Below are 26,173 nucleotides of genomic sequence, written 5' to 3'. Positions count from 1 at the left end.
TGAAATCCTCAAAATGGCTTCATTTTATAATTAATACTTTGCATAAGTTTGGGACCAAACACATAACCAAAGGCTGGGGAATTATTTGATGACACCAGTTATAGGCACATCACAAGAATGATATTGCATATTGATAATTTAGCTTTCACTGATTATATATTCAAGTAAAATATTAGGTGTGGCAAGCTCACATATATCACATTTTTGTACTGCATTTTGAAATCTGTTGCAAAAATGTGATACAGAGATTAGCTCCCCTCCCCCAGTGTAATTAAGCAATATGCCAAAAGGTTGAATCCCGCAAGGAAGGCTTGGATGTATGAGGGTTTTACAACTCAACCCAGGATTATATGGACAATTCCCCAGGACAAAACAGAGTGTTAGAGTTCAGGCAATGTATGTGTACAAGCATGTGCTCAGCGCAGCACTCCGTTTGTAGGAATGAAGATGTGGTCTTGCCCTCCTGATTGTTTCTGTGACTCAGATGTTGAAAATCAGACACCAAGGACTCTTTCGAGTCTCTAGTGAAATAATGTCACATTAAAAATGGCATTATGTATTTACTGCAGACACAAAGATCCCTTTTAATGATTATGGCTAGGAACGTCTGCTGTCTAATGCTTCATCTGCTTTATACACAGTAAAATCAATAATGATCTTGGACAGTTTAATAGGTTTAAATGTGTTCAAATATTGTATTCACATATAGGCTTGTCACTTCTTCGGGAAGATGGTGACATGTATCTCTTCAGTGTCTGAACTATTTACAATTACTGCAGCCTAATTTCTCCTGTAGAAAAAAAATAAAGGTATACATGGAAAAATAAGTAAATTTGTTTACTGTCTTGTTACTGTCCCATGCACTAGAAGGAAGAAGAAGTCCTTTCTTGATGAGTTACATCCCAAAATCTTTAATCATTTTTACTAGTTTTACTCAGTCGCAGGAGTGGGCTTTATTTTATGGTAGATGTAAGAGATTATATACACGTTGGCTACAAGTGGGGTTCTTTGCCAAAGGTGTTGGAATTTTGATTGCATCTAGGTGACCTTCTGGGATTAGACAATTAGAATAGTCGTGATCTCAGCCTGGAAGATGCAGAAGTCAGCCCAGTATAGAAGGTGTTTCTTATGTTTCCCATATCCAAGCTTATTCTGAATATTGAGTCTGAGGAATGACAGTTCCAGAAATTGTGTGTGAGAAAATCAAAGCTGAGAAGTATGGACTTATGCCATAGAGGTGTTGTCAATATGGATGTTGAAGCTCACGGGGGTAGGTGTATGGGACTATGAAAATGTAGCATAGATGTCCAGGCGTGGGCTGGAACCTGAGCCCTGGGTCTGAATGCAGATATCTACCCAGCAATTGTGTAGCCCTACAGTATGGCTGTGTCTAGACTACATGCCTCTGTCGTCAGAGGCATGTAGATTAGACACATAGGCAAAGGCAAATGAAGCCGCGATTTAAATGATCGCGGCTTCATTTAAATTTACATGGCTGCCGCGCTGAGCCGACAAACAGCTGATCAGCTGTTTGTCCGCTCAGCGTGCTAGTCTGGACGCTCCCCTGCCGACATGAAAGCCCTTTGTCGGCAGCCCCAGTAAACCTCATCCCACGTGGAATAACGGGGCTGCCGACAAAGGGCTTTGATGTTGGCGGGGGAGCGTCCAGACTAGTGTGCTGAGCGGACAAACAGCTGATCAGCTGTTTGTCGGCGCAGCGCGGCAGCCATGTAAATTTAAATGAAGCCGCGATCATTTAAATCACGGCTTCATTTGCCTTTGCCAAAACAACAAATCTACATGGCTCTGTCGATGGAGCCATGTAGTTTAGACGTACCCTATGAGTCCTGCAAGCCTAAGTCAGCTGACATGGGCCAGACATGGTTTTCATATTTCAGTGTACATGTATGCACTGTAGTGGTGTCCACACAGCAAGTTAGTACAGGTGGGACCTCCCTGGTCCGGCACCCTTGGGACCTACGCAGTCCCCAATAAGGGAATTTGCCAGAATAAGGAAGATACCCTTCCACTTGCCCCTTCAGCTTCCCACCTGTCCCCTCCTCCGGCACCTTCGGCCCCACTGCTGGCTGGGCAACACAGCTGCCCCAGCTCCGCTGCTGGCTGGGCAACACAGCTACCCCGATCCCACTGCTGGCTGGACGACACAGCTGCCCCGGCCCTGCTGCTGGCTAAGCAACACAGCTGCCCCGATCCCACTGCTGGCTGGACGACACAGCTGCCCCGGCCCCACTGCAGGCTGGGAGACACAGCTGCCTCAGTCCTGCTGCTGGCTGGGTGACAAAGCTGCCTCAGTCCTGCTGCTGGCTGGGGGACACAGCTGCCCCGGCCCCACTGCCATAACTGCTGCTCCAGACAGGCACGGCAGCCAGGCACAGCAGCATGCAGCCTTGGCCTCGCTGCTGGGGCACCAGCCCCACTGCTGGCCGGTACATGGCCCAGATCAGGCTGCCGACTTGCTGCGGCCCCAGTTCGGTTGCCACAGCCCTGGTTGCGCAGCCACAGCCCAAGACAGGCCTCTCCTGCGAGGCTGCCATGGCCCAGCTTAACTGCCAGCGAGGCTGCCGTGGCTCTGTCCCCATTGCTGGGACAGTATGCAGCTCCAGTTGGGCTGCTGCAGCACAACCCCACTGCCAGGCTTCCTCACCCCCAGCTGGGTTGCCAGGCTGCCCTGCCCTGCTACCATGGCCCCACTACCACCACTGGGCTTCTGATGCCGGTCCCCGCTACCACCAGCCTCGCCTTGCCCAGGGCTTTCAGCTGCTGGCCCTTTCTTGTTCAGCAACATCCCTTAATCCTCTCCTTTAAGACATCTTTTGTTGTTGAAGGTCAGACTGTAGATTAGCAGGATGCACAAGTTGGTTTTATTTCTGGATCAGAAGAGTAAACAGGTGCCCTTAAAATACATTGTTTCTTTTGTATTTGAGTCTGTCATGGGATAAGATAGGAAAGGAAGTGGAGTAGCTATCTTCCATGGTCTATAAAGTGATGAGGAGCCTATGAGCCTGCATCATCATCTAGCCAGATTTCTGCAATGCAAGTCAGATTAAAGATATCTTTTGTGATGAGGCGAAGGGCAACAAAAACCTTCCTGACCATTAATTTTACATTGAAGAGCACGAACTTGAGCTCTTGATATTAATCTTAGACTTTGCTTGGTCTGTGTTTGTGTGAAATTGTTGCTATGCAGTTGAATTGGTATGATTCCTTTGTTTTCAGAAACTAGCCTCTAGGGCAAAGTACAGAATGTAAATTTGTTTCTAGAGAGTGAAGTTCATCCCTCTGGAGAGGTTTGCATCAGGCCTATGCACCTTTTAAATCCTACCTAATTCTTGACTGAATATTGAGAAATGATGTTTCCTTGCCTGCGTTAGCTTGAGATAGTTTTGCTTTTTTTCATGTCTTCTGGGTGAGGAAGTTATTTATATAACTGTGACCCACAGAAAATAACTGTCAATTATATTGTGAACAAACCCACAGAAGCTGTTTACTGTAAATTTTGAAAATGCTACAAAAAGTGTGGGTTTCTGTTAAAAATAAATCCTATATCTTAAGAAATAATTGTATACTTTTTAATTGTTGCGTTTTATGTATATTATTGAATACTTCTGCTGTTGCCTATCAACAGCCTGACACAACTCTAGAAGACAACATCCACTGCTTGCTGAAAGCAAAAAAGGAAGTGTAATTGGAACTACCACTGGGAGATGTAAACTGACGTGGATGTTGACAATGAAGGAGTAAAGATTTAACCAGGTTTTGTAAAAAGCACATAGTATAAAATCTGAGGAAGGAATTGACAGAGCTTGACGAGCTGTTTAACGCTTTGTTTCTCTGAAAGAACTGAGCGTCAATAACCATTTTCCCCCTTGAATACTACACATATTGTATTTTTTATGGTAATGTTAGGATTTCATTTCTTGACACGGTTTAATGCTTCATTTCTGCTTCACTGGGAAAATGCTTAACATGTGCAGGAGAGCAGCAAAATTGTTAATAAAAAAAAGGAAGTTGCTCATACAGTAATGCTTAAACAAGCACTATTGATAGAACAAACTGCAAACCTGCCTTGTAAAACACTACTTTATAACCAAAGGAGCTTGCTGTTTTTATGTAAATTTTCACAGAAGACTAGTCCATGAAAAGCGCTCCATATCCAGTGATTTTGATGAGGATACACTACGGGCTTTTTGAGAAATAGATGGGGCTGAGATGCCAGTGGAAATACTTATCATACTGCTTGGTAGCCTGTGTATTAGAGTTCGTGGGAAAATACATGTTAATAGCTAGAGTCTTGATTCAACCGGGCTCAGATTCCTGTCAGCCTCCTTTTCTGAATTAGCTTGTCCGTATTTCACACTGCTTTTCCAGTAATGGGGGGCTAACACTGAACTTTGTTTCAGAGACTCTCTCTTCTTATGCTCTTGTGCTATCTTCACACCCCTTTCTTTTAAAGGTTTTAGATATATCCAGGACCATGCCTTTATTGCCTGTAAGCATTTCCAATTACCAATATTTAAACATTGCTACTGATTTGATGACAGTGACTTACACTTGTCTTTTGAAGACCTAGGCATCTCTGTAAAGGAGCTTTCATTGGGCAAACACACTGGGACATCTTCACAATTCCCGACATCCTCAGATTCTGCACGCACAATGCCGTGAAGTATGTGATAAAGCTGGCAAAGACAGACTCTGGCCACTGAGTGTTCTAAAGGTGAAACTGCATATTACAATATGCAATGGTTATAATAACTGCTGAAAATCTGCTTTAAGAACAAGGTTTATAAAAGCTTCTTTCTAACGTGTATTTATTTAAGATATCGGTATATTACAATAAAAGAGGACACTTTCAAATGTTTATGCTCTCTTGTCAGGTTATCCCCAAATCCTTGCAAACTAGGAAGGGATATTGATTTGAGTGTGGGTGCCTGGTGGGTTTTCTTTAATTTATAATTTCATTTAACTTACTTTCCTTACATTGCTTGTGCAGTGATATTTGCAGAGAAATCCTACTGTTTCATCTGAGAGTCAGTAATCTCATTTAGCAAAAATTAGTTCCTCTGAAATTCTGTTTATTCTACAGCTTGCTGGAAAAATTCAAAATCTCAGCAGAAATGGGTAGGGAAAAGTCAACCAAAATTTTAGAGAAATTACCCCAGATTTCCCCAATTTTTGCCCAGCTCTATATTATTTCTTTATTTTTCTATCTAATTCAGTAGCTGAACGTATGTCGGAATTTCCCAAACTTCTGTGTTTATTGCCTGCCTTGGAAATAATCATGCACTGTTTTGTGAAGGTTTTGTGTGCATTTTGGAATTGTTTGGCAGGATCACCTGACACACTAACTGCTATGTCTGTCCCTGCAGCAACTAAATTGTGTTAAGCTAAGCTGCTTTCAAAAGAACCACTTTCTAGTCATTTGTGCCTCTTGCCCAGATGTATTTTTAAAATATGCTTCTTTAGCACAGTTTTAAAGTTGTATAATATGTATGCTGTGGTGTGCTAGCTATTTTTCAACATAAATACTATCCTTTCATTAACAATTTTGAATTGACAGTTCAATTTTGTATTTGGGGTCCATACATGCTCCTGGTTTTGTAAAATCTGCACATGTGTAAAATGAAAATGATTTAATACTGAAGAAATTGGTATTATTTAATTATCAGAGTAGAATACACTCAAAAACAATAGACATGAATACGTTTACAGTACAATTTAAAGTAGCAAGTAAAACATAATAGAACTTAAGTTGTTATGATTTATTAGAATATTTTACCCAGAGGATGTCTTTTCTTTTCAATGTGGCATCCAAAAGTATGAAAGACTGGATAGATGAGTCATAATATTTATTATTAAAAATGGTCACCAATACGTTAGGATCATTAGGAAGCATAATGGGAAAAGGCCAGAAAAGGCCTATATTATTCAATATCACACATAATCAGATTGTGACTTCATATCAATACCTCATTGTATCCTCATAAGAAATATCACAAAAATGCTTTTTAGAAAGGAGCAAAATAGAAAGATGAAGCTTGGAGTAGAAGAGGAAGTGGCTCTTCAGAAAAGAACAAGTAGCATGTAAAGCTATAAGGAAAGAAAAGAAGAGAAAGCCAGAACTTGAGAGAATGAAAGTTGGAATGAATAGCAACAGATTGAAATGTGCAAAAGTGTATCCATATTCTTCTGAAGTTTCCCTTTTGAGAGTATGAGTGAGAAACATTCTATGGAACAGAGGTGACACAATTGTCCTGAACTATCAGAGTTGTCTCATTTATTTTCCTGAGGTACTTGCCTCTCACCCAGTACACTAGGCATTATGCTTTGAATACAGCAAAAAATTACATTTACTTGTGTGTTGCTGAATGACCTTGAGTGTCTATATCTAAAGTTCCATTGAGACTAGGGTTAGCTAGCATCAGTGGCATATATGCATGTGTATTCTTTTGCATATATACTCTCCAAACTGTGAAACTAAATGCTTCTCTGCTTAGGATTAATAGCAGTTGGATATTTAGTTGATTTAAACTATACAAGTAGGTAGATGGCAAGATAAGTAAATAGCAATTGGACATTAACTGTTCTTCTTAAGTTAAATGAAGCATAAAACCATGAAATTGTGCATATTAGGGCCCTGATCCATTGAAGCAGTTAAGCAGATATTTCAACTTATGTATGTAAATAGTCCCATGGACTTTAGTGCTTAACTGTAAATACATGCTGTAGTCCTTTAATGGATCGGGACTAAAAGTTAAGCATGAGTCAACAGTGTGACCCTGTTGAAAAAAAAAGCAAACATGATTCTGGGATGCATTAGCAGGAGTGTTATGAGCAAGACACGAGAGATCATTCTTCCACTCTGCTCTGAGCTGATTAGACCTCAACTGGAGTATTGTGTCCAGTTCTGGGCATCACATTTCAAGAAAGATGTGGAGACATTGGAGAAGGTCCAGAGAAGAGCAACAAAAATGATGAGAGGTCTAGAATACATGACCTAGAAAACACAAGGGAGGACTGAAAGAATCCCGCTTGTTTAATTTAGAAAAGAGAAGACTGAGAGGAGACATGTTAGTGGTTTTCAGGTATCTACAAGGTTGTTAGGAGGAGGAAGGAGAAAAATTCTTCTCCTTTGCCTCTGATGATAGGACAAGAAGCAATGGGCTTAAATTGCAGCAAGGGAAGTTTAAGCTGAACATTAGGAAAAACTTCCTAACTGTCAGGGTGGTTAAACGCTGGAATAAATTACATAGGGAGGTTGTGGAATCTCCATCACTGGAGCTATTTAAGAGCAGGTTAGACAGACATTCATCAGGGATGAACAGTGCTTGGTTCTGCTGTGAGAGCAAGGGACTGGACTTGATGACCTCTCAAGGTCCCTTTCAGTTCTAGTATTCTATGATTCTGTGATTCTAAGTGTGCTGCTTGTTTGTTGACCCATGGCTGAACTGAAAGAGAATATCCTATATAGCCAGTTTGCACTGAGGGAAACCAGTTTTTAATTATAACTGAATTCCAGTTGCTACCAGTGCTACTTGCCGTCATTCCCATGCTGGCCCTTTAGAATTATACTCAACAGTACTGATCTACTTCTCCTTAAGATACCTCATTTGTGGAGTTTCTTCTGGACTACAGACACATGCAAGTCTATTTTGTTTGCCTTTGTTTAACACATGTCAGTACCTAAGAGACCAATTTGTGTTAAATGCCTTTAGCTGGTTGCATACCCAATCTAGAATAACTTTACAATTTAAGTCTAAATTCTTGACTCCTGTGTACTTGATTGTGTCTCTTAGTGCTCTTTCTCTTTCATGAAGAAGGAATAATTTGATTGTAGAAAATTGCTGTGTCATTTGGGCTGCTATCACTCAAGCTAGTCTGTTGTCACGCATCTGTAATTTAGACACAGTGAGGTGTACAGCACATGACAGGGCACAACATCAGACAAAGAGGTTGGGATGCTGGTGGGAGGAGAGAAAGGAAGTGGACGTAATCAATAGACCCCTCCCCTCCACAAAGCCTGGCTGTTGAGTAGATGATCTCAGCTAGAATCTGGTCAGCAGTGTAGCTACACTCTTAGTGGTAATCAGGAGTGAGGGGTAGAGCTCATTCATTGTTAATCTATTGGTAATCCAACAGAAACTTGTTTGCTTTTAAGAGAGTTTCTAAAGAAACTCTCCGTGTGTGTGAGTGAGAGAGAGACAGACATACAGACAGACAGACAGAGAAGTGCTGCTGTCAACAAGCTGAATAGGTTGTATATACACATGGGAATGAGGAATAGGTTACAATGAAGCTTTCCATCCCCTTTGCATATAAGTTAGGCTTCTGCATGAGAGTTTGTCCAAGAAGAGTTGAAATGTAACAGATAACTTTCTACCAAAGACATTGGCATCATGTCTGCTGACTGGTTACAAGTTATATAATCTTGTTTTTACTTGAGCATTAGAAGTAAAAGCTTTATTCAGTTTCACTTCTAGAATGAAGAGCTGGATCTCCCTTTTCATCAGTAACAGCCATCCAATTTCATTTGTTTCCTTATCTTTTCTGGAGCTGGATTTATATATCCTTTGCACTAGTGCATGTGAGGATGTGTGAGCTGGGCATATATCTTAGAGTTGCCACTTCATAATTTTACAATCAATCTTATAATATTTGGTAAAAACAATGAGGAGTCCCGTGGCATCTTAAAGACATGCATCTGATAAAGATGCTTTTTATCCACTAAAGCTTATACACCAATACACCTGTTAGTCATTAAAGACTCCTCGTTGTTTTTGCAGATATAGACTAACATTGCATAGTTTATTTTGAGTTAATGTTGAAAAAGAGAGCTATTCCAAAACGTCCCTTAATCCTCATGGAATGAGGTTTACAGGGATGTCGGAATAGTGAGCCCGTTATATTTTGAAAAAATGGGCTTGTTCAAAAGACTCGGAAAAGTTAATTTGGGATACCTGAAGTATCCCAAAATAGCACCGCAGGGTAGAAGTACTCTTAGGCTACGTCTATACTGCCTCTGTTTTGCAGAAGAGGCAATGCAAATGAAGCACTCATTAGCAACTTCTCGAGTTTCATTTGCATAATCTCTTCTGATGCTTTTTGCGCAAGAGGTTTTTGCACAAAATTAGAAGTGTAGGCAGGTCTGTTTTGCACAAAAAAACCTTTTGCACAAGATCCTTATGCCTCAAAAAAGGACAGAAAGGATGATCTCATGATAAAGGCAGTTGACTGCTGCCCTGGAAAACTGGATATATCCTTTTTTTGTGTGTGCCAGAGTTCCTACATCATGCTAGTCAAGTTTCTTAACCCAAACCTTTTACTTGTTATCACTAGTTGTGGTTCCTTGTTTTCTCGGAGTTTGACATGAGTCCCTGTAATCCAAGTTCTGAGTACTCCCAGCTGCAACTGAGGTAAATGGGAGATGTGCTTTGAACACACATAGTGCTACAGCGAATGTTTTGATAAGTGTGGGAAAAGAAAGCTATAGAGCTCCACATTGAATGATGGGGAGAAAACAAAATACTGAATAGCTGCCATTTGAGTTAACGCTGTCCATTCTGTGCACTGAATGAGTCTGGGGTTCTGTGGAGAAATATTATGCTACCTTGTAATTAGTCGCTGTATCATAATGCATTGGTACAAGGAGGCTGAACTAATGTTTCACAGGCAGCCTTAATTTGGGTGTTTCCTCTTTTCTGAGTACTTGACTTTGCAACCTTAACAGTGTTATTTTAACATACTGTGTGTGTGCGTGCATGTGGGTATTACAATCATTAAAAGTCAGTGTTGTGTGTGTAAGTCACTGAAATATTTTTAAAATAGTATTGTTGTTAGTAATAATCCAGTGGAGTAAGTAGCCTTTCCAGGAAATAAAATCTGTTTTGCTAAGTTTATATGATGAATGTAGCCTTGTCTTTGGCTGACTTCTCAGAAGCTATTTTAGAACACTGGCATCTGCCAATTAAACAGAGGTTGTGAACTGTCTTAGAAATGAAGAGGTGAAGAAGACTGACTCAAGGCACACCTGTGTAGATAATAACATTGTGTGGGAAGTAATGATAAAAGCTATTTATCTCTCATTTTGTCTTAGCAGTCGCCTTGGATTGTGGCTATTTGCTATACATTAATATAAATAATACAGCATTTAAATAAGACTGCAAAATGGGTTGAGAATGCACAAAAGGGCAAGTTGTATATGACCCAACCAATGAATAGTGCAGACAGTACATATGCTGAATAAAAGTTGAGATAGTTAACTCCCTTTGAAAACTATGTAATGCAGTGCTTATGAATAAGCCTTGGGAATGAATAATGGCATATAAATGGTTGCTTCTACCACTGAAGTTCAGATTTGTAACCCCCTGAAAAGACTGACAAATTGCATATAGGATTTTAAAAAGCCTTGATGGAATTATCCTGCATATTTTTAATACTCCTTTAGGTAATCATCGCATAACGCATTTTTAAATGCATAAAAATATCCACTATTTAAAAAACAGTTTCAATCTGAGAAGCATGAAAGAAAGTCTTACAGGAAACATTTCTGCCTTCCTCACTTTCTTTCTTTTCTGCATTTGGAATAAGCACATTTAAAGTGCCTCCCAAGTTGACCTCATAGCATCAAAAAGTTTGAGAGCTGAATTTCCAGTCTTCACAGGCAGCACAAAGCGACCTAAACCAATGTTCCAGTATGTCAGATCCTTGCTTGTGCAAGGTCCTAGTGTGTCCCTAACTTGCACCATGGTGAGGCAGTCCTGAATCCAGGAACCACAATAGGCTTCCTACAGTCACCCCTTTTCCACTGCATCCTGCTCATGGAATGAAAAAACAAGGCCTGACTATTTTGCAAAACAGGAAACTAATAGTATAGGGGAACTTACCCAAACAGTAAGAAAGGTTAGATACAGATACAGCAGGGCCTACCGCCACTGCGGGCCCCGAAGCAAGGTGTGGGGGGTGGCTCCATGCCCCCAGAAGGGGCAGGGCCACAGCCAGAGCAGCCAGCCCTCAGTGCCACCCGGACCACTGCATGTGCCCCCTCAGCCCTCAGATCCGTGCAGGGTGGCAGAGTGGTGCTCTGGCGACAATTCAATGGGGTTGGACTCCAGCCACTGCCACTGTTGTAGTAGCAACAGTGGAAGCCAGGAGCCCTGGACCCCTTTGAAATGCAAGGCCCTGGGGCAACTGACCTCTTTCCTCCCCACCCACCAGTTGGTGGGCATGATAGAATATGTAAACCAGGGCTACTCAACACGTGGCCCTGCATGTGGCCCATGGCTCATTTTTTTGGGGCCCCCGGTGCGGTTTGAGTTTACGCAGGTCTCTACACATGGCCTGCCGGTGGGGTCCTTTGAGCATGGCCTTCACTGGGAACACGCTCCACAATGGAGAGGCGTCTTCCAGGCGGGGTGAGCATTTAAAGACACAAGCAGATGGCTGGCTGGAACAGACAGGTTCACAGTGTCGTCATTTTTAGCCCTTAGGGAGGAGGTGCCGGGAGCACCGGGGCATTGTGGGAAGTGATGGCTGCTTAGCCTTGTGGGTAGAGTCCGAGAGGTGCTAACTGGCTTACATTGGCCACCTTTGGGTCCAACACCACAGTTTAAGGCTTAAACTTTGTATTCATGCCTGTAAGTGTGAGATAAGCTATTTGCATATATTTGCATATATATTTGCATGTATATGCAACCACACTTAATCTGTGGCCCTCGGCATGTACTGTGAGTATCATTGTGGCCCCCAGGGCTTGCAAAGTTGAGTAGCCCTGATGTAAACAGTGTCTGAGATTTTCCAAGGCACTTAAGAAAGTGAGACAACTGCAAATTCCACTGAATTTCAGTGAAGGCAGATGTGCCTAACAGCCGTACACATTTCTGAAAATCCCACACTTTGTGTCTAAGGCCTGGTCTAACCTTAAAGATAAGGTTAATCTACCTACATCACTCTGGGCTGTGAAAACTTTTATGCCCTGTGTAATGTAGTAAGGTTAACCTAACCCCATGCTAGATGCAGGTCAGTGGAAGAACTACTTCTGTCGCAGTTGCGTGTACACTAGACATGCCACAGCTGTGACTGTGTCACAGTAGTGCTTATATTGTAAACATACACCCGACACACCTTTGAGTTTCCCTGATCTCCCACAGCTAGGTATCTCAATAAAGTTCTGTGGACCTAGTATTCTTCCTTAAAGCTTTTCCATCTCATGACACATTCTCTCTTACAGCTATCACAACTCTCTATCTCCTTTTTCACTCTTTCTCTAAGGTAACTTTTATCTTCTGCTACCATGGTACATGTCATCTTCTTCTTGTATTGATCTAAATAAATGTGCTAGCATTTGCCACCCATACTTAGATTGAGTAATAACTTTGCAAGTAGTCTCTTGAAAGCTGACTGTAAAATCATGCTCAACATTGGTAAGGATGGCAGGATCTGCCCATATTTCTGAACTGCCCACGATAGTTAACGGAGTCCCTGGTAGACGATCAGCGACGGTAATCTAGACTAGTGAGAGGGACACATGAGTGCCCCTCCTTCATCTCCGTGAGCCACAAGATTGTTATAATGAAGACTGTCCCCTCCAGGATAGGGTAGTTTTGCTAACTTTGCTTGCGTACCTATAACGTACGGGTTGTGCTGATTGAACCGTAGCAGCGCTGTGATTGGATGCAAAGGAGTGCATGGCTCTCACAGTTAATGCCATGTGTAGTAAGCATGCACCTCATTTCACGTGCCCTTGCTTTATGTGGGTTTCACTTTAGTAGTAGTGATCTGAAAAAAACTACACTTATGATAGCCAGGGGAATCTATCAACCCTGCAACTGTGTGAAAATTAACAAAACGTTTTAGGGGCCTCACATAGAACCATCTGGCCACAGTTTGCCCACTACTGGTATAGATGGGCCTGATAATTATTAGATCTATAGTTTGACCCAAAATGAATCTAGATTTTGGCTAAGCCAAAGTAAAGGATATGATAATGAGAAAAGCAATATCATAAAAATAATGTTTCTTACATTCTAATAATTTGTAGGATGTTCAGTGGAATAAAACTACATGTAATTCGAACACTTGTCTTTTTCGAGGACTTTCCACTTAGTACGAAATATATCTAAAACAGCTTTTTGAGTGGGGAAAGATCAAGATAGTAATTTCAAAAAGCTCAAATATCTCTCCAAGAGTTTGTTTGCTGCCTAGACAGATCCTTCAGCGATATCCTAGAGTCTTGTGAAATTTGTAACAATCTTCAATAGAAGATAAAAGGGTATTATCACAAATGTGAAGCTTAATTAGTTGATTTTTTACAATGGTTGAATGTGAGATTTCTTAAAACATTTTACCAAGCACCAAAGCTTGCACACTATGTCAGATGGCATGGGAAAGGGAACACTTATTAAACCTATTGTGCCACCACTTCATTATGTTACTCTAATAGATGTTTGCAGTATTAGAAACATTTTCTAAAGTTTATTGTACCAATCATATAGCCCAGTCTCTGGGTAAGGAATTGAAAGAGGTTCTGTGTTTGCACTCAGTGAGTGAGCATCAGTTCAAAGATACTAACCTGCAACCTTTTTATATAATGAACATAGAAAAGTCATACTTCTATCTCAGGATTGCAAACAAATGATCAGAAAGTCTGAAGGGACATTATGGGTATTTTTGCTTTGACACTCCTTTGGCTGTGCGAAAAAAAGCAATGGTAATCTCTGCAAAAACCAATACAACCTTAGAGCAGAACAATAATACAGTACAAAACTTCAATACATACTGTGTTATTGTAACAAGCTGCAAACATAAAGAATAAAAAGAAAATCTAGTTCTACAGAGATCAAGGGGAAAATGTTAAATCTCAATTCACTTCTATAATAAGGCTTTTAAATTAGGACACTGGATAAAACGAGAATTGAAGCATATCTCTGTATGGCCTAACTCTACTCTCCAATTCTTTAGTTTATCACTACTACATGCCATTGTTTGTCGGACTGGACTGTTAGCTTCTTGGGCTTGCTCTTTCTCATGGTCCAAGTGGGTGTGTCCCTCTGGGAGAACTTTTTCTCGCCACAGCATTTTGAAGTCAAAATTATTCATTGTTCTGTGGTTTAATAATAATAATACTAATTAATAATTAATAATAAACCCAGCATACAACAGCACTAGTACCAACTTTATAATTCTTTTTATCCATAGGCCAACAAAACGTTATAATGGATGCCGTATGTTAGAAATGGAGAAACTGAGGCACAGACAGATCAGATGCCTGCGATCAGACAGCAACTTCAGTGGCTGATCTAAGCATAGTACTTATGTCTCCTGACTCCTAGTCTGTATCCAGTAGACAGATTACTTCTTCGTTACTATATTGCTTCTACATTTCACATCACATTTTCCTTATACATTCATTATTTGATAAGATTTACCCTTTTCCACTTTGCTTCAGAGTGAACATTTTATTGTATACAAAAAAAAGCAGTATACATTGGTCACTGTTTTCAGTGGGATTTGTAGCACAATATTAGTGATAGAAAAATTAAAAGACAATGAAACATTTACTGATAAAACTCCAATTTTTAACACAAGTGTTCAGAATTAATACGAGGCTGTATTTCAGCATTGCCTCAAAACATGCTTAGACGTGTCATGGTTACTCATGTCTAGACCTAATTATGTACACTCAAAATTCCTGTACTGATCACTCTGTCTCACTCACACTAAATTTTTCCTTCCTCCTCTGCGCTCCGCCTCCCCCCACCGCAAGCAAGTACTTTGACATCCGTACATGCAATATTTTATTTCAAAACAGCAGAGTTTATTTCAAGGCCTTTCTGCACCAGGTATTTGTCAGTCCTCCAGTACAGGTCTTTATGCCTACAGTAAAATTACTTCTGTACTTTGACTTACTAGCTGCTGTGTGCTTTTCAATATCCAAGCTCAGTAAATAGAGATCTTGTCCGGAAATTATCACTAAACAGCACAGTGATTTTACTTCCAGTTATTCAAAAGCAGAAACAGGGAGTTCTACTGATTAAGATTATGAAATAGGACATATGTACACGTAACCACCACCAAGGTGTATTTGAATCTGGGACTTCAGGAGTTTACTATAGGAGCCTCTACCATCTGAGCTAGAAGCCAGTTGGCTCCTAGCTCATGCTGTAGAGGTCTCTTGATCTTAACTGTTGCAGTGGCCTAAGTGCCACTTACAGTACTCAGTAACCATACTAGGTGTGTGTGTTTACACATACACGTGATTTAAAGCATTTTTAAAATATTTGATTCATTTTCTTGTTTTCTGCTAGTACAGGGCTGAGCAAAATAAGCCCACTAAGCCGCCAGATCTGGCCCATGGATGCAGTGGGGAGCCTTAGGCAGGCTCCCTGTCTCCCCCCACCTCCCCACATGCTGCTGAGAAAAGCAGCTGCTGGCCTTGTTCATCTTTGAACAGCTGCGAGCTACATGGGAGGGGATGAACGCATGGGAGGGGAGGAACTGCCCCTACCACCAACACAACCCCAGCACAATCCCATTGGCTCGTTTCTGGCCAAAAGGAGCTGTCTGTTTGAAGAACAGGCAGCCAATAAAGTACCTTTCCTCCTCCCTTCAGGCTCATAGTTATTTACAAATGCACATGGGCCCTGCCATGAGAGCCTGCCTGAGAGAACAACCCTCTGCCCCTCCCCCCGCACACATATTGCCTCCCACACCTTTCATTCCAGTCCCCCAAATCACAACCCTCTCCTGTACAAGTCACAAACCCAAAGCCCTGCACCTCCTCCAGCACTGCAGTTCCTACCCCAGGTCACAGCCCCTTCCTTCCTAAGGTCACAGCCAAACCCCCGTACTCCCTCCTGCACCCCAGTTCCCTGCGCCAGGTCACAACTTCCTCCTTCACCCAACCTCCATCTCGGACCCCACATCCCCTCCATTAATATCATGGAAGAGGGCAACCCCTGACCACTTTCCAAATTCTTGGAGTATCGAATGAAAAATTAAGCTTAGTGTTAGTATGTAGTTGCTTATCTCTTCATAGCTCCTGTTATTTTAGCATACCTGTTCTGCTAATACTGGCTTCCCAAACTTAGCTGTAGGCGTCAGTGACTGTCAGTAATAATGCTGAACAGAGTCAGTAATTTGTGGCTGGGTCATACACAATGGTTGATCCATCCTTTTTGTAAATATTTGGCTCCCAGGCTGAGTTCTCAAAGCAGAAACAACCGCTGTGATGAAAATTATGGCACTACAACCCAAGGCATGGATATGTAAAGCACACAGAGAGGAATACACTGCTAAATGGTCCAGAGACCAGTCCATCTGTCATAAATTTAGGCCCAAAAGGCCACAAATGCGGATTGAACTAGGAAAATAAATATGACATTTAGACAAAAACAATTGAGAACATAGGGGAAAAATGCTATATTATCTGGTTAGTTCTCTTAAATGCGCCCAGAAAGTATAGTCAGCTAGCATATTCTCTTTTTCTCTCTGTCTTTGATTCTCAATGTGAAATATTTCTCTACTACTGGCATTATTGTAATTGATCTGAGACCAGTCAAAGCTTCATGTTAAAAAATAAACATACTAGTATTTGTACAACATGTTCCTTTATGCCATGCTTCAAAATATAACTGGTGTAATAAAAGTACATGTACTGTTTTTTTAATTTCAGATTTCATAATGATATGTCTAGTGACTTATTGTAATAGACAGATTAATAAATGGATAATACATTCTCCTCATGTACAATGATTTTTTTTTATCCAGTAATACAGAAGACTCAGCTCTTAGGCCCAAACCTTATAGATTTTGATCATTTTATTCAGGCAAATCTTTTACTGACTTTACTGAGAATATTACTTAGGCCCTTGTTTGTTTGTTTGTTTAAGTTCAACATCCAAAGCATTGCCGTGATTTTCAGTAGTATATTTCTCGATTTAGTTTGCATCCATATATCTTCTAATTGTGAATCTAAAGATGTATTTACTGAAATGTTTTGCTATAGGTAACAAAGGTTTTATTAGTTCACACTCATTTTGGATGGATCTTTATCAAAATTAACATTTTCATTAAATTGATGCAGTCTCAAATTTGATGAATAAGTTAATTTCCCACAAGGTACCAGAACTATTTGAAAATTGTGTTTTCCATTTAATAGAATAAAATCTCTGAAAAGATTTTGACTTGTACCCTTTCTTGCCAATAATGGAGGACAAAATGTTAATGAGACTGGACTGAGGCATCTTTTTTTTTCTCTCCAGTTGAATATCTAGTGTCCTGTACAAAATAGCCTCATCATATTCACAAGATTTTCCATTATACTATTCTTCCGTGACCTATTCTCAGAATGAACTAGCACATGGAGCCTGCCAATGATCAACAAGGCTACCTAACAGCTAACTTGATTTTAAGATGGTTCAGTTGTACCATTTCAATTTTTCTTGTCCATTTTGGATTAATTTGCTTTTACAGAAGCATGACAATCAGAAAAGAGATTTCTTTCCTGTGAAACAGTTCTGCAAACATTTTCCTTCTCTCCAGGATGTGACTCATTACAAAGACTTAATATGTGTATAACTCAAAGGATGTTTATAAAAATTTCCATTTGTTCTGACACATATGTTAGCATAATAGTCTGAAAATCATGCTCAATTTTTGACTCTCTATAAAGATTTAATAAGTTAGAATAGCTAAAATATTCATGGTGTACATCATCTTTGCTGTTTGGGCCAGTCTTCTAGTACCATGGAATCTTCAAGCGCTTGTATCTGAAAACCAGGCTTCCTGAAGTCTTATCATTCCTGCTTTTCTGCTCCTTGGTTTTGGTTTTGCTCTGTGTAGCTAACAAGGGTTTAGGTTCTCATATCCTAGAAACAGCCTCTCTTTAATTCAGCAGTTAAGGTCGGGAACAATTGTGGCAACAGTCCCCAGATCTGTAAGTGTAGAGAGAGGGCCTTCTCAAAGGAGGACTGTAAACTCTTGGATACTTTTCATTTGATCGAGCAAAACTCAAATTTGTTGTCTGGCAGGTTATGCTGTGATTACTCAGTGTTTTTCTGAAGGGATGAATTAGGTACAGAGAACTCAGCTTTGTTTTCTGTTCATTTTCAGGATAGAGAATTCTTAACTAACATATTTGGATGGAAGAGTCCATAGCATCATATTATTCTTACTTCTCTAGACCCTCACAAAAAGAATGGGAGGGTGCATGGGTCTGAGAGATACCTAGGCTAATATTTTTTCAGTTCTTAGTGTAGCTTGCAACTTTCCAGACCTTTGTGCATAGTCCAGTGTTGCCAACTCTCATGACTTTACAGGCAGTCCCCGGGTTATGTACAAGATAGGGACTGTAGGTTTGTTCTTAAGTTGAATTTGTATGTAAGTCGGAACTGGTACATATTGTAGGGGAAACTCTAGCCAAACATTTCTCCGGAGCTCAGTTTTATTCTCCCACACCTCACCTCCCTCAGTCCTTTATTCTCAAGCTGAGGTGTCTGCTGAGAAAAGCCGCTCCGTGTCTCCCTGGTCTGCTGGGGGGGGGAGGGCGCTAGCTTCGCATCTCCCTGGTCTGCTGGGGGGAAGCAGCTAGTGCGGGGTTGCCTCACCCCGTTTGTAAGTAGGGATCCGATGTAAGTCAGATCCATGTAACCCGGGGACTGCCTGTATTATGATGATGGTCTTAAAATCCCAGGTTATGGATTAATTTGATTAGCAGAAAATACTTTTGAAAGTTTGGGATTGTCCATGCTGGTGCATTTGTTCAAAACCTGGAAAAGCAGACATGAAAAGGCGATTCTAGAGCAAAGGTCTCAAACTCAATTTACCTTGGGGCCAGTGCCAGTCCTCAAATCCTCCTCATGGGTCAGTGGACACTTCCCTCCAGCGTGGCTCTAGGAATGGGTCTCCACATGTTCCCTCTTCCACACCATCTCCCGGGCCCACCTGCTGGCCCGTGTGTTCTCCCCTGTGCATTCCACAGCCCTGCCTGCCTGCTACCTCTGCTTGGGGGTCCCCATTGCCACCACCAATAGCACAGTAGGGGTAGATCAGCTTCCAGCTCTGCCGCAGCTGCAGCTACCACAGGCCCTACACTTTGGAGTGATTCATGGCAGCTGACCCAGCAGTTCTAACCACCTCAATACTCGGATTAGCCCATGGGGCCCTGAGTGGGCTGGGGCAAGCAGCAAGGGTCGAGTCCTCCTGCCCTCATTGCAGCGGCATAAACAGTGGGGAAGCAGAGCTATGCAGCAGCCTTCTCCACTCTGCCGCCATCCCCCAAATCAGCCCGCGCTAGGGCAGGGGTGCGCCACTTCCCACCATCCCAGTGAAGCAGAGCAACTGGGCTAGGCTGGGAAGATGGCGGCAGAGCAGAGGCTGCTACATCACTCCACTTCCCTGTGGCTCTCACTGCCACAGGGAGTGCAGGAGGGCCAACCTCTTCTGCCCTACATCAGGTTCCCAGTATTTCCTGAGGCCGTGTCCCCTGGGGAGCGGGCTTGAAGAAAGACGTGTGATGGGGGAGAGGGAAGAGTAAGTGAAAGAAAAGAAGGGCTGGGGGCAAGACTTGGGGGAGGGGTACAGACACTTCCTCTTATCCCCAAGGACACATGCTAGCAGCCATGTGAAGGCCAGATTGTGGAACTGCTTAGGCTGCAGATGGCCCGCAGGCCATGAGTTTGAGACCTCTTTTCTAGGCATTTACCATAATGGATTCTTCCATTCTTCCTTCATCAAGATCTCCCCTCTTCCTAGCACAACATGCACAAGACAGTAAATGCAGCTTTCCCTAGTGCAATGAATATTGAAGTCACTGGAATCTCTCCAATTCACTTACTGTGCCTCAGATTAATCCTACCCAGTCTGCTTTACCTACACATTCCCAAGAACTTATTCGGGTGTCTGTAATATAATATACCTTGTTCAGATCACGTTACTAATTATATGCAGTGTTAATCTCCTCATAGATTATAATGTGTCCGCTAGTTCTAGTCATCTATAATTATAACACATGTTTTTTCAGTCTTTTCTGACAAGGACAGTAGTTGCCCGACACATTATGTAACATACCTGCACAGTAGTCCTTCAGGGTGGAATACAGAACTTTTGGAGCTCAAGCAATATTATTGTTTAAATAGCTGTGTATATAACAGATATTTAAAGCTGTTGAAATGGTAGATATTATAACAGTAGTTATAATGCAAGAGTTTTGTGTTTCTTATGAAAAGCCCTTTATATATCTTCTAATTATTATTTATTGTTAGCATAGTGGAAGTGTAATTTTAAAAGGATACCAATTACTTCAAATCAGCAAACAGATTTAGAGAGAAGTAAAGGAATTAGGAAAGAATAATCTGACACGTAACTAATCATATAGTCACTAAAAGTTGGTAAAATGTGGTCCTCTGACAATAGAACTGATGGGTTGTTGAGCATGGCTAGTTTCTAAAGAGGCTGATAGGTATAATTTTTAGTGTTCAGACCTAGGATGACTGTTGTAATGTTCTAAGTTGAGGCTGAATTTGTCATGCTTACAGTACAAAGTTAAGTACCAATATAATTGGATTCTATAGGTACACCAACAAGAATTCGGGACCCCCTGCCCTTCTCCCTCGGCCAGGGCCACAATTCCTCCCCCCACCCCGTCCAGACGTGTGCTAGGCAAGTCCAGCACTGTCCCTTCTCCCCTCCTTTCCCTGGAACTAACCTGCCTGCTCTAGGGAAAACTGCAGCATCTTTTCTTGATTGAAAGACACTTTTGACATGCCCCATGGAGGTTCCAGAGCCAAATAACCTGGCCTGAGAACCTAAACGGGGCATATCAAAAATGTCTTTCAGTCAAGAGACACTTTACATCAGAGCTACTGTGGCAGTGACCAGGACCCCTGAGCACGTTCCCCTCCCAACTCCTCACCCCCATTAGCATGCCTGTGTACATCTACTACCCATTGAGATTAGTGCGAGGTCTGCCTTTTTATTTAGGGGAGACTTGATTGTACGAAGTAGTTAGTATCTCAACATGAGACACTGTCTCTGTTCATGTTAGGGATGCTCAGGCTGTCAAGTAGCTGGGAATTTCACCTCTACACTGTTTTTATAACAATTTCACTGTTTTTATAAAAATGACTTTGAAGTCGCTAGTAAAGGGAAGATCATCTGGTCTGTACATAGAAGACTTGGGCAAAATATGGCCTGTGGGCCACATCCATCCTGCCAAGCCACTGGATCTGGCCCACAGATGCTTCAGAGAGGCCCAGGCAGCCTCTTTGCTTGCCCTGCCCCACCTGCATGCTGCTCAGGAACGTGGCAGTGGGGCGATTTCACTTTAAAAACTGAGTCCTGGAAGGGAGGGAGGAAGGCTTTAAGAACTGTTTCTGCCTCCAGCACAATCCCATTGGACACCTTTTCGCCAGAAACTGGCCAATGGGAGCTGCCTGTTTCAATAACAGTCAGCTACGAAGCACAAGGGGCTCGTAGTTCTTCACAGAGTACATGGCTGCAGCCTGTGTGGGGATGAGCAGGTTGGGAGTCTGATTCAGGAATGGGCTGCTGGCTGGTAAGTCTCCTGGACAGAGATTGCCACTGACACAGTGGCCATCAGAGCTTCATTGCGCAAGAGCATGCAGCAACGTGGACGTTCTCTTGCACAAAAACACATTGCTTTTGCAATGTGCTTTGAGGTGTAGACGTGCTCTTGCGCAAGAAGTTTTTGCTCAAAAACTCTAGCGCAAAAGGCTTCTTGTGCAAGAAGTCTGTAGTGTAGACGTAGCGGGTATGTCTACACTACAGCACTAATTCGAACCAACTTAGTTCGAATTAGTTAATTCGAACTAAGCTAATTCGAATTAGCGCATCTAGACTTAAAAACTAGTTCGAGTTAGCATTTTGCTAATTCGAACTAGCATGTCCACACTGAGTGGACCTTGAACTGGGGTAAAGGATGGCTGGAAGCAGTGCCGGCAGGGCAACAGATTAGGACTTAGAGCGTGGAGCTGCTGTCTCAGGCTAGCCGAGAGCTGTGCTTAAAGGGACCCGACACCCATCTGGGACAGACAGTTCTCAGAGGTTCCCCGCTTGGAGTGCCCTGAGTGCCCACACTGGGCACATCATAGCACTCGGCCATCAACCCGGCTACACTTGCCACAGGCTGCCATCCGGAGGGGGGGTGGTCAATCAAGGGGCTTCAGGAGAGCTTCCACCCCAAGGGACCTCAGAGCCAGCCCTGTTCTTCCCATCGGGGGCTTGTACCCCATTCCTCCCTCACCTCCTTCCACTTACCCCTCCCTCGCCCCCCTTCCTGATGTACAAAAGAAAGGACACGTGTGTTCAAAAATAGAAACTCTCTTTATTGAACAAAACTCTGGGAGACTGGGAAAAGGAGGTGGGAGAGGGGAAGACAGAGGGTGGGAGAGGGGAGGGCAACTAAAATGATCAGAGGTTTGGAACAGGTCCCATATGAAGAGAGGCTAAAGAGACTGGGACTTTTCAGCTTAGAAAAGAGGAGACTGAGGGGGGATATGATAGAGGTCTATAAAAGCATGAGTGGTGTGGAGAGGGTGCATAAAGAAAAGTTCTTCATTAGTTCCCATAATAGAAGGACTAGAGGACACCAAATGAAATGAATGGGTAGCAGGCTTCAAACTAACAACAGAAAGTTGTTCTTCACAAAGCAAACAGTCAACCTGTGGAACTCCTTGCTGCAGGAGGCTGTGAAGGCTAGAATTATAACAGAGTTTAAAGAGAAGCGAGATAAAGTGATGGAGGTTGGGTCCATGGAGTTCTATTAGCCAGGGGGTAGAAATGGTGTCCCTGGCCTTCTGTTTGTGGAAGGCTGGAGATGGATGTCATGAGACAAATGGCTTGGTCATTGTCTTTTGTCCATCCCCTCCAGGGTCCCTAGTGTTGGCCACTGTCGGCAGACAGGCTACTTGGCTAGATGGACCTTTGGTCTGACCCAGTACGGCCATTCTAAGCTCAGGGCTCAGGGTCGGGGGTCTCACTGGACCACCTTGATTTTCATGCCAACCTGCTCCTAGGTGGCCAGGCTGGCAGCTATCCTGCCCTAGATGGCCACTTTCCTGTGCCTAGTGCAGAGGTCGTGGATGAGGTCCATGATGTCTGCACTAGACCAGGCGGGCGCCCGCCTCTTGCGGACCTGGGCAGGCTCCCGGGAGCCGCCAGCCTGGTCCTGGGAAGAGGTGGAGGGCTGGATGGCAGCAGGTGGCTGGCTCAAGCCGTGCCAGGTGCAGGGTCTGCTGGCTGGGTGCTGGCAGGCTTGCACCTGGCATGGGCACCGGAGCCAGCCCGTGCCCCTTTAAGGGCTCCGGGGCCGGGAGGGGGGCAGAAGAGTTTCCCTGGTGGTGCTCAGAGTGGCCACCAGGGAAAGCTGGGGAGGGCTAGCCTCCCACTAGTTTGAATTAAGTGGCTACACAGTCCATTAATTTGAATTAGTTAATTCGAACTAGGCGTTGGTCCTCGTGGAATGAGGTTTACCTAGTTCGAATTAAGCGCTCCGCTAGTTCAAATTAAGTTCGAATTAGCGTATCGCTAGTGTAGCGCCTATCAAAGTTAATTTGAACTAACGTCTGTTAGTTCGAATTAACTTTGTAGTGTAGACATACCCAGCCTCAGTGTTCAGTGCTGTTGTTTAGCTCTAATTTACCCCTAAATGTCTTCTAAGAGCCCCGTAAGCACTGGAAGTGTTGGTAATGCCACAAAACAATACCGACCACCTGTATTTCAGCAAATTCTCTGGATCAGCACCAATCAGGTCCCAAGGGTACTGGACTAGAGAGATTCAACCAGTAGAAAAGCAAAAATGTTACCAGACTAACAAATTAAATGAAATGAATGAAAGAAGAAAACAGTAAGCAAGTTAAATTCTCACCATAACAGAGAAAGGTCAAATCCCTCTACAACCACGTTGCACAGTAAGGCTACATCTACACTGCAGAGCAATTGCAGGATATCTCTAGCAAACCTGTTATGATGAAATATAACGAGCTCGATATTCCAACATCCCTATAAATCCCATTGCACGAGGGATAAGGGAAGTTTCAGAATAGCGCCTTATTTAGAAATTTGGCACTGTGTAGATAGCACCAAATTTCAAACTAAGCTATTTCAAAATAACATCGAAATAAGCTACGCAATTTGCGTAGCACAAACTGTGTAGTTTATTTCTAGGTAAGGGTGCTGTGTAGATGCACCCTAAAGGTTTCCTGTCTGTTGTTCCCTGAATGATTCTTCCTTATCAAGTCCTTACGCCTTCCTTGTGACAGAACTGTATGGAGAAAAGAATCAAATTGAGCATTTAAAAAGCCATGTTTTGGCAAGTTTCTTGGAAATAGAAATCTTTGTGTGTTTGAAGTGACATTGGCTTGTTTGGTAAAATTATGTATTGATTAAAGTCATAAGAGATACTTGCGTAAGCTCATTTTACAGGACTGTGTACATCTTAAGAAAAATTTGAAGACGATCCAAAGTAAAGGTTCTTCATCTTCTGTGCTAATCAAATTAAATGAATAAATAAGAACTGACTATTTCACAAACAGAATAGAATGAAACAGGGATGCAAATCTCTTTTATTTTGTTTTGTCTCCTTCGTGCTCTGACCATAACACTAAATTTATTCTTAAGCCAATTCTTGCATCAAATCTAGCAATTCATTTTCAGGAATTAACAGTTGACATGGTAAATTGCAGGTAAATTATGAGAGTATTTGTTGCCCATAGATTACATGAAACGTTGAATATTGTTACGCCATAAGTGAAACACAGGACAAGTGCTTTAACATCACTTTTAAAACTATTGACCCTCTTCCCATTCATTTGAGGTTTTTCTTTTGATTCATGTGTTGATGAAGTCACTGTACTGTCCCTACAGCCCACAGGCTGCATGAAAAGACAGTTGAATTGCTTTGCAGCACCTTTGCAGTGAATGTTGGTAAGAACAAATAAAACACCGTATAACCAAGGAATTTTTGAAAATCTCAATGTGTGGAAGCTAAGTAAGTCTGAGCATCCACTCATTACTGAACATGTATCTTCAAAGTACAGGTACTGGCCTCTTTCTCCTTTGCAAATTACACTTACCGTCTGAGTGCCCAAAATTAAGTGACCACAATCTCAAAGGAGATCCTTTGAAAATGTATCTGCATGTGCAGAATTTGGGCCAAAATTGCCATTCAACTTCTCTTACTGCGTGGTTGACTGGAAGCAGAATTTGATCCTGTCTGATTTGGAATGGCACAGTTTACACCACAGGATCAAATTCTGTAGTCATTTCTCCTGACTGACTCCCAGTAAAGTGAGGTGTTTTGCCTGATTCCAGAAACCAGATGAGGATATTGCTGTTTTTGGCCACTCTCTGTTCATAGTATGCAGAGATGTGTGTATGTGGAAAACATACAATTGGTTTTGCAATTATGAGAAAATAACCTAGAATGAGTTACAAAACTCATTTCCTTATATTATGTCATGAGTTTGTTTAATACAGCACAGGGGGGCTAATTATCTATTGTTTTATTTATATCACAGCAGATATTTAGTTTCTTGTTCCCGTATCAGATATAATAGGTAGGAAGACATGTGTGCAAAAGAGAAATTATTCTTAAGCTATGTTGCTTTCAAACTTTTAAAGATTAATTTTATTACAAAAAGATCTATTTTAGTGTTTCAGGTGTCTTTGAAGTTTATCCGTACTACAGGTCTGATCTCAGCAAAGCTACAGTTTTTTATTCTCTGCTATCATCCAAAATTATTAAAATTAGGAAAGGTCTCTTTTAAAATAGATACATAATTGATGATCCAACCTTTTGTTAATTAAACAAGTCAAAGTGTAATTGTTTGATATTGGGCAGGTTGTGTTCTCCTACATCAATTGAACTACATTTTGCACTAACCCATGACATCAAAAAATCAGTCTAGCAACATCAGAGGGTTAATTTGAAAGCAAAGGCATCACTCTAAGAGCTTTGTCTATTTATAAACCTCATTAAGACATGCAAAAAAAATGTCCTTTTGGAGATTAGTGGCCTATTCTCCCCGTTATTCTGATGGTAGTTACACATGTATCAAGGCTAGAAAGGTGCTCCTGGGGCAATAATTTCTGCACTTCTGTTTTGTCCCTGTAATATACTCCCTTGAGTAGTGAACTAGCG

General features: G+C 42.0%; 1 protein-coding gene across 7 annotated transcripts in view; it reads left to right on the top strand.

Annotated features, from left to right (window-relative positions):
- PCDH11X (protocadherin 11 X-linked) overlaps positions 1–26,173 on the top strand; it is a 1,146,051-nt gene that overhangs the window by 948,604 nt on the left and 171,274 nt on the right. The window contains exons 8-9 of one of the 7 annotated variants that reach the window (XR_012906840.1): positions 3,647–3,774; positions 4,586–4,734. The exons of 4 other annotated variants lie outside the window; for them this stretch is intronic. Coding sequence is in view for 2 of the 3 variants with exons in the window: in XM_075940735.1 (XP_075796850.1) it covers positions 14,212–14,246 (35 nt within the window). In the remaining variant the exon portion in view is untranslated. Of the gene's footprint in view, positions 1–3,646; positions 4,735–14,211; positions 16,705–26,173 lie in introns of those variants that run through there. 2 more of the 7 variants (XM_075940735.1, XM_075940733.1) reach the window with 2 other exon arrangements.

This window comes from Pelodiscus sinensis, chromosome 13 (assembly GCF_049634645.1).
Source record: "Pelodiscus sinensis isolate JC-2024 chromosome 13, ASM4963464v1, whole genome shotgun sequence".
Lineage (NCBI taxonomy): Eukaryota > Metazoa > Chordata > Testudines > Trionychidae > Pelodiscus > Pelodiscus sinensis.
The sequence above is the reverse complement of the archived record's forward strand: the minus strand, read 5'-3'. Positions and strand labels throughout refer to the sequence as shown.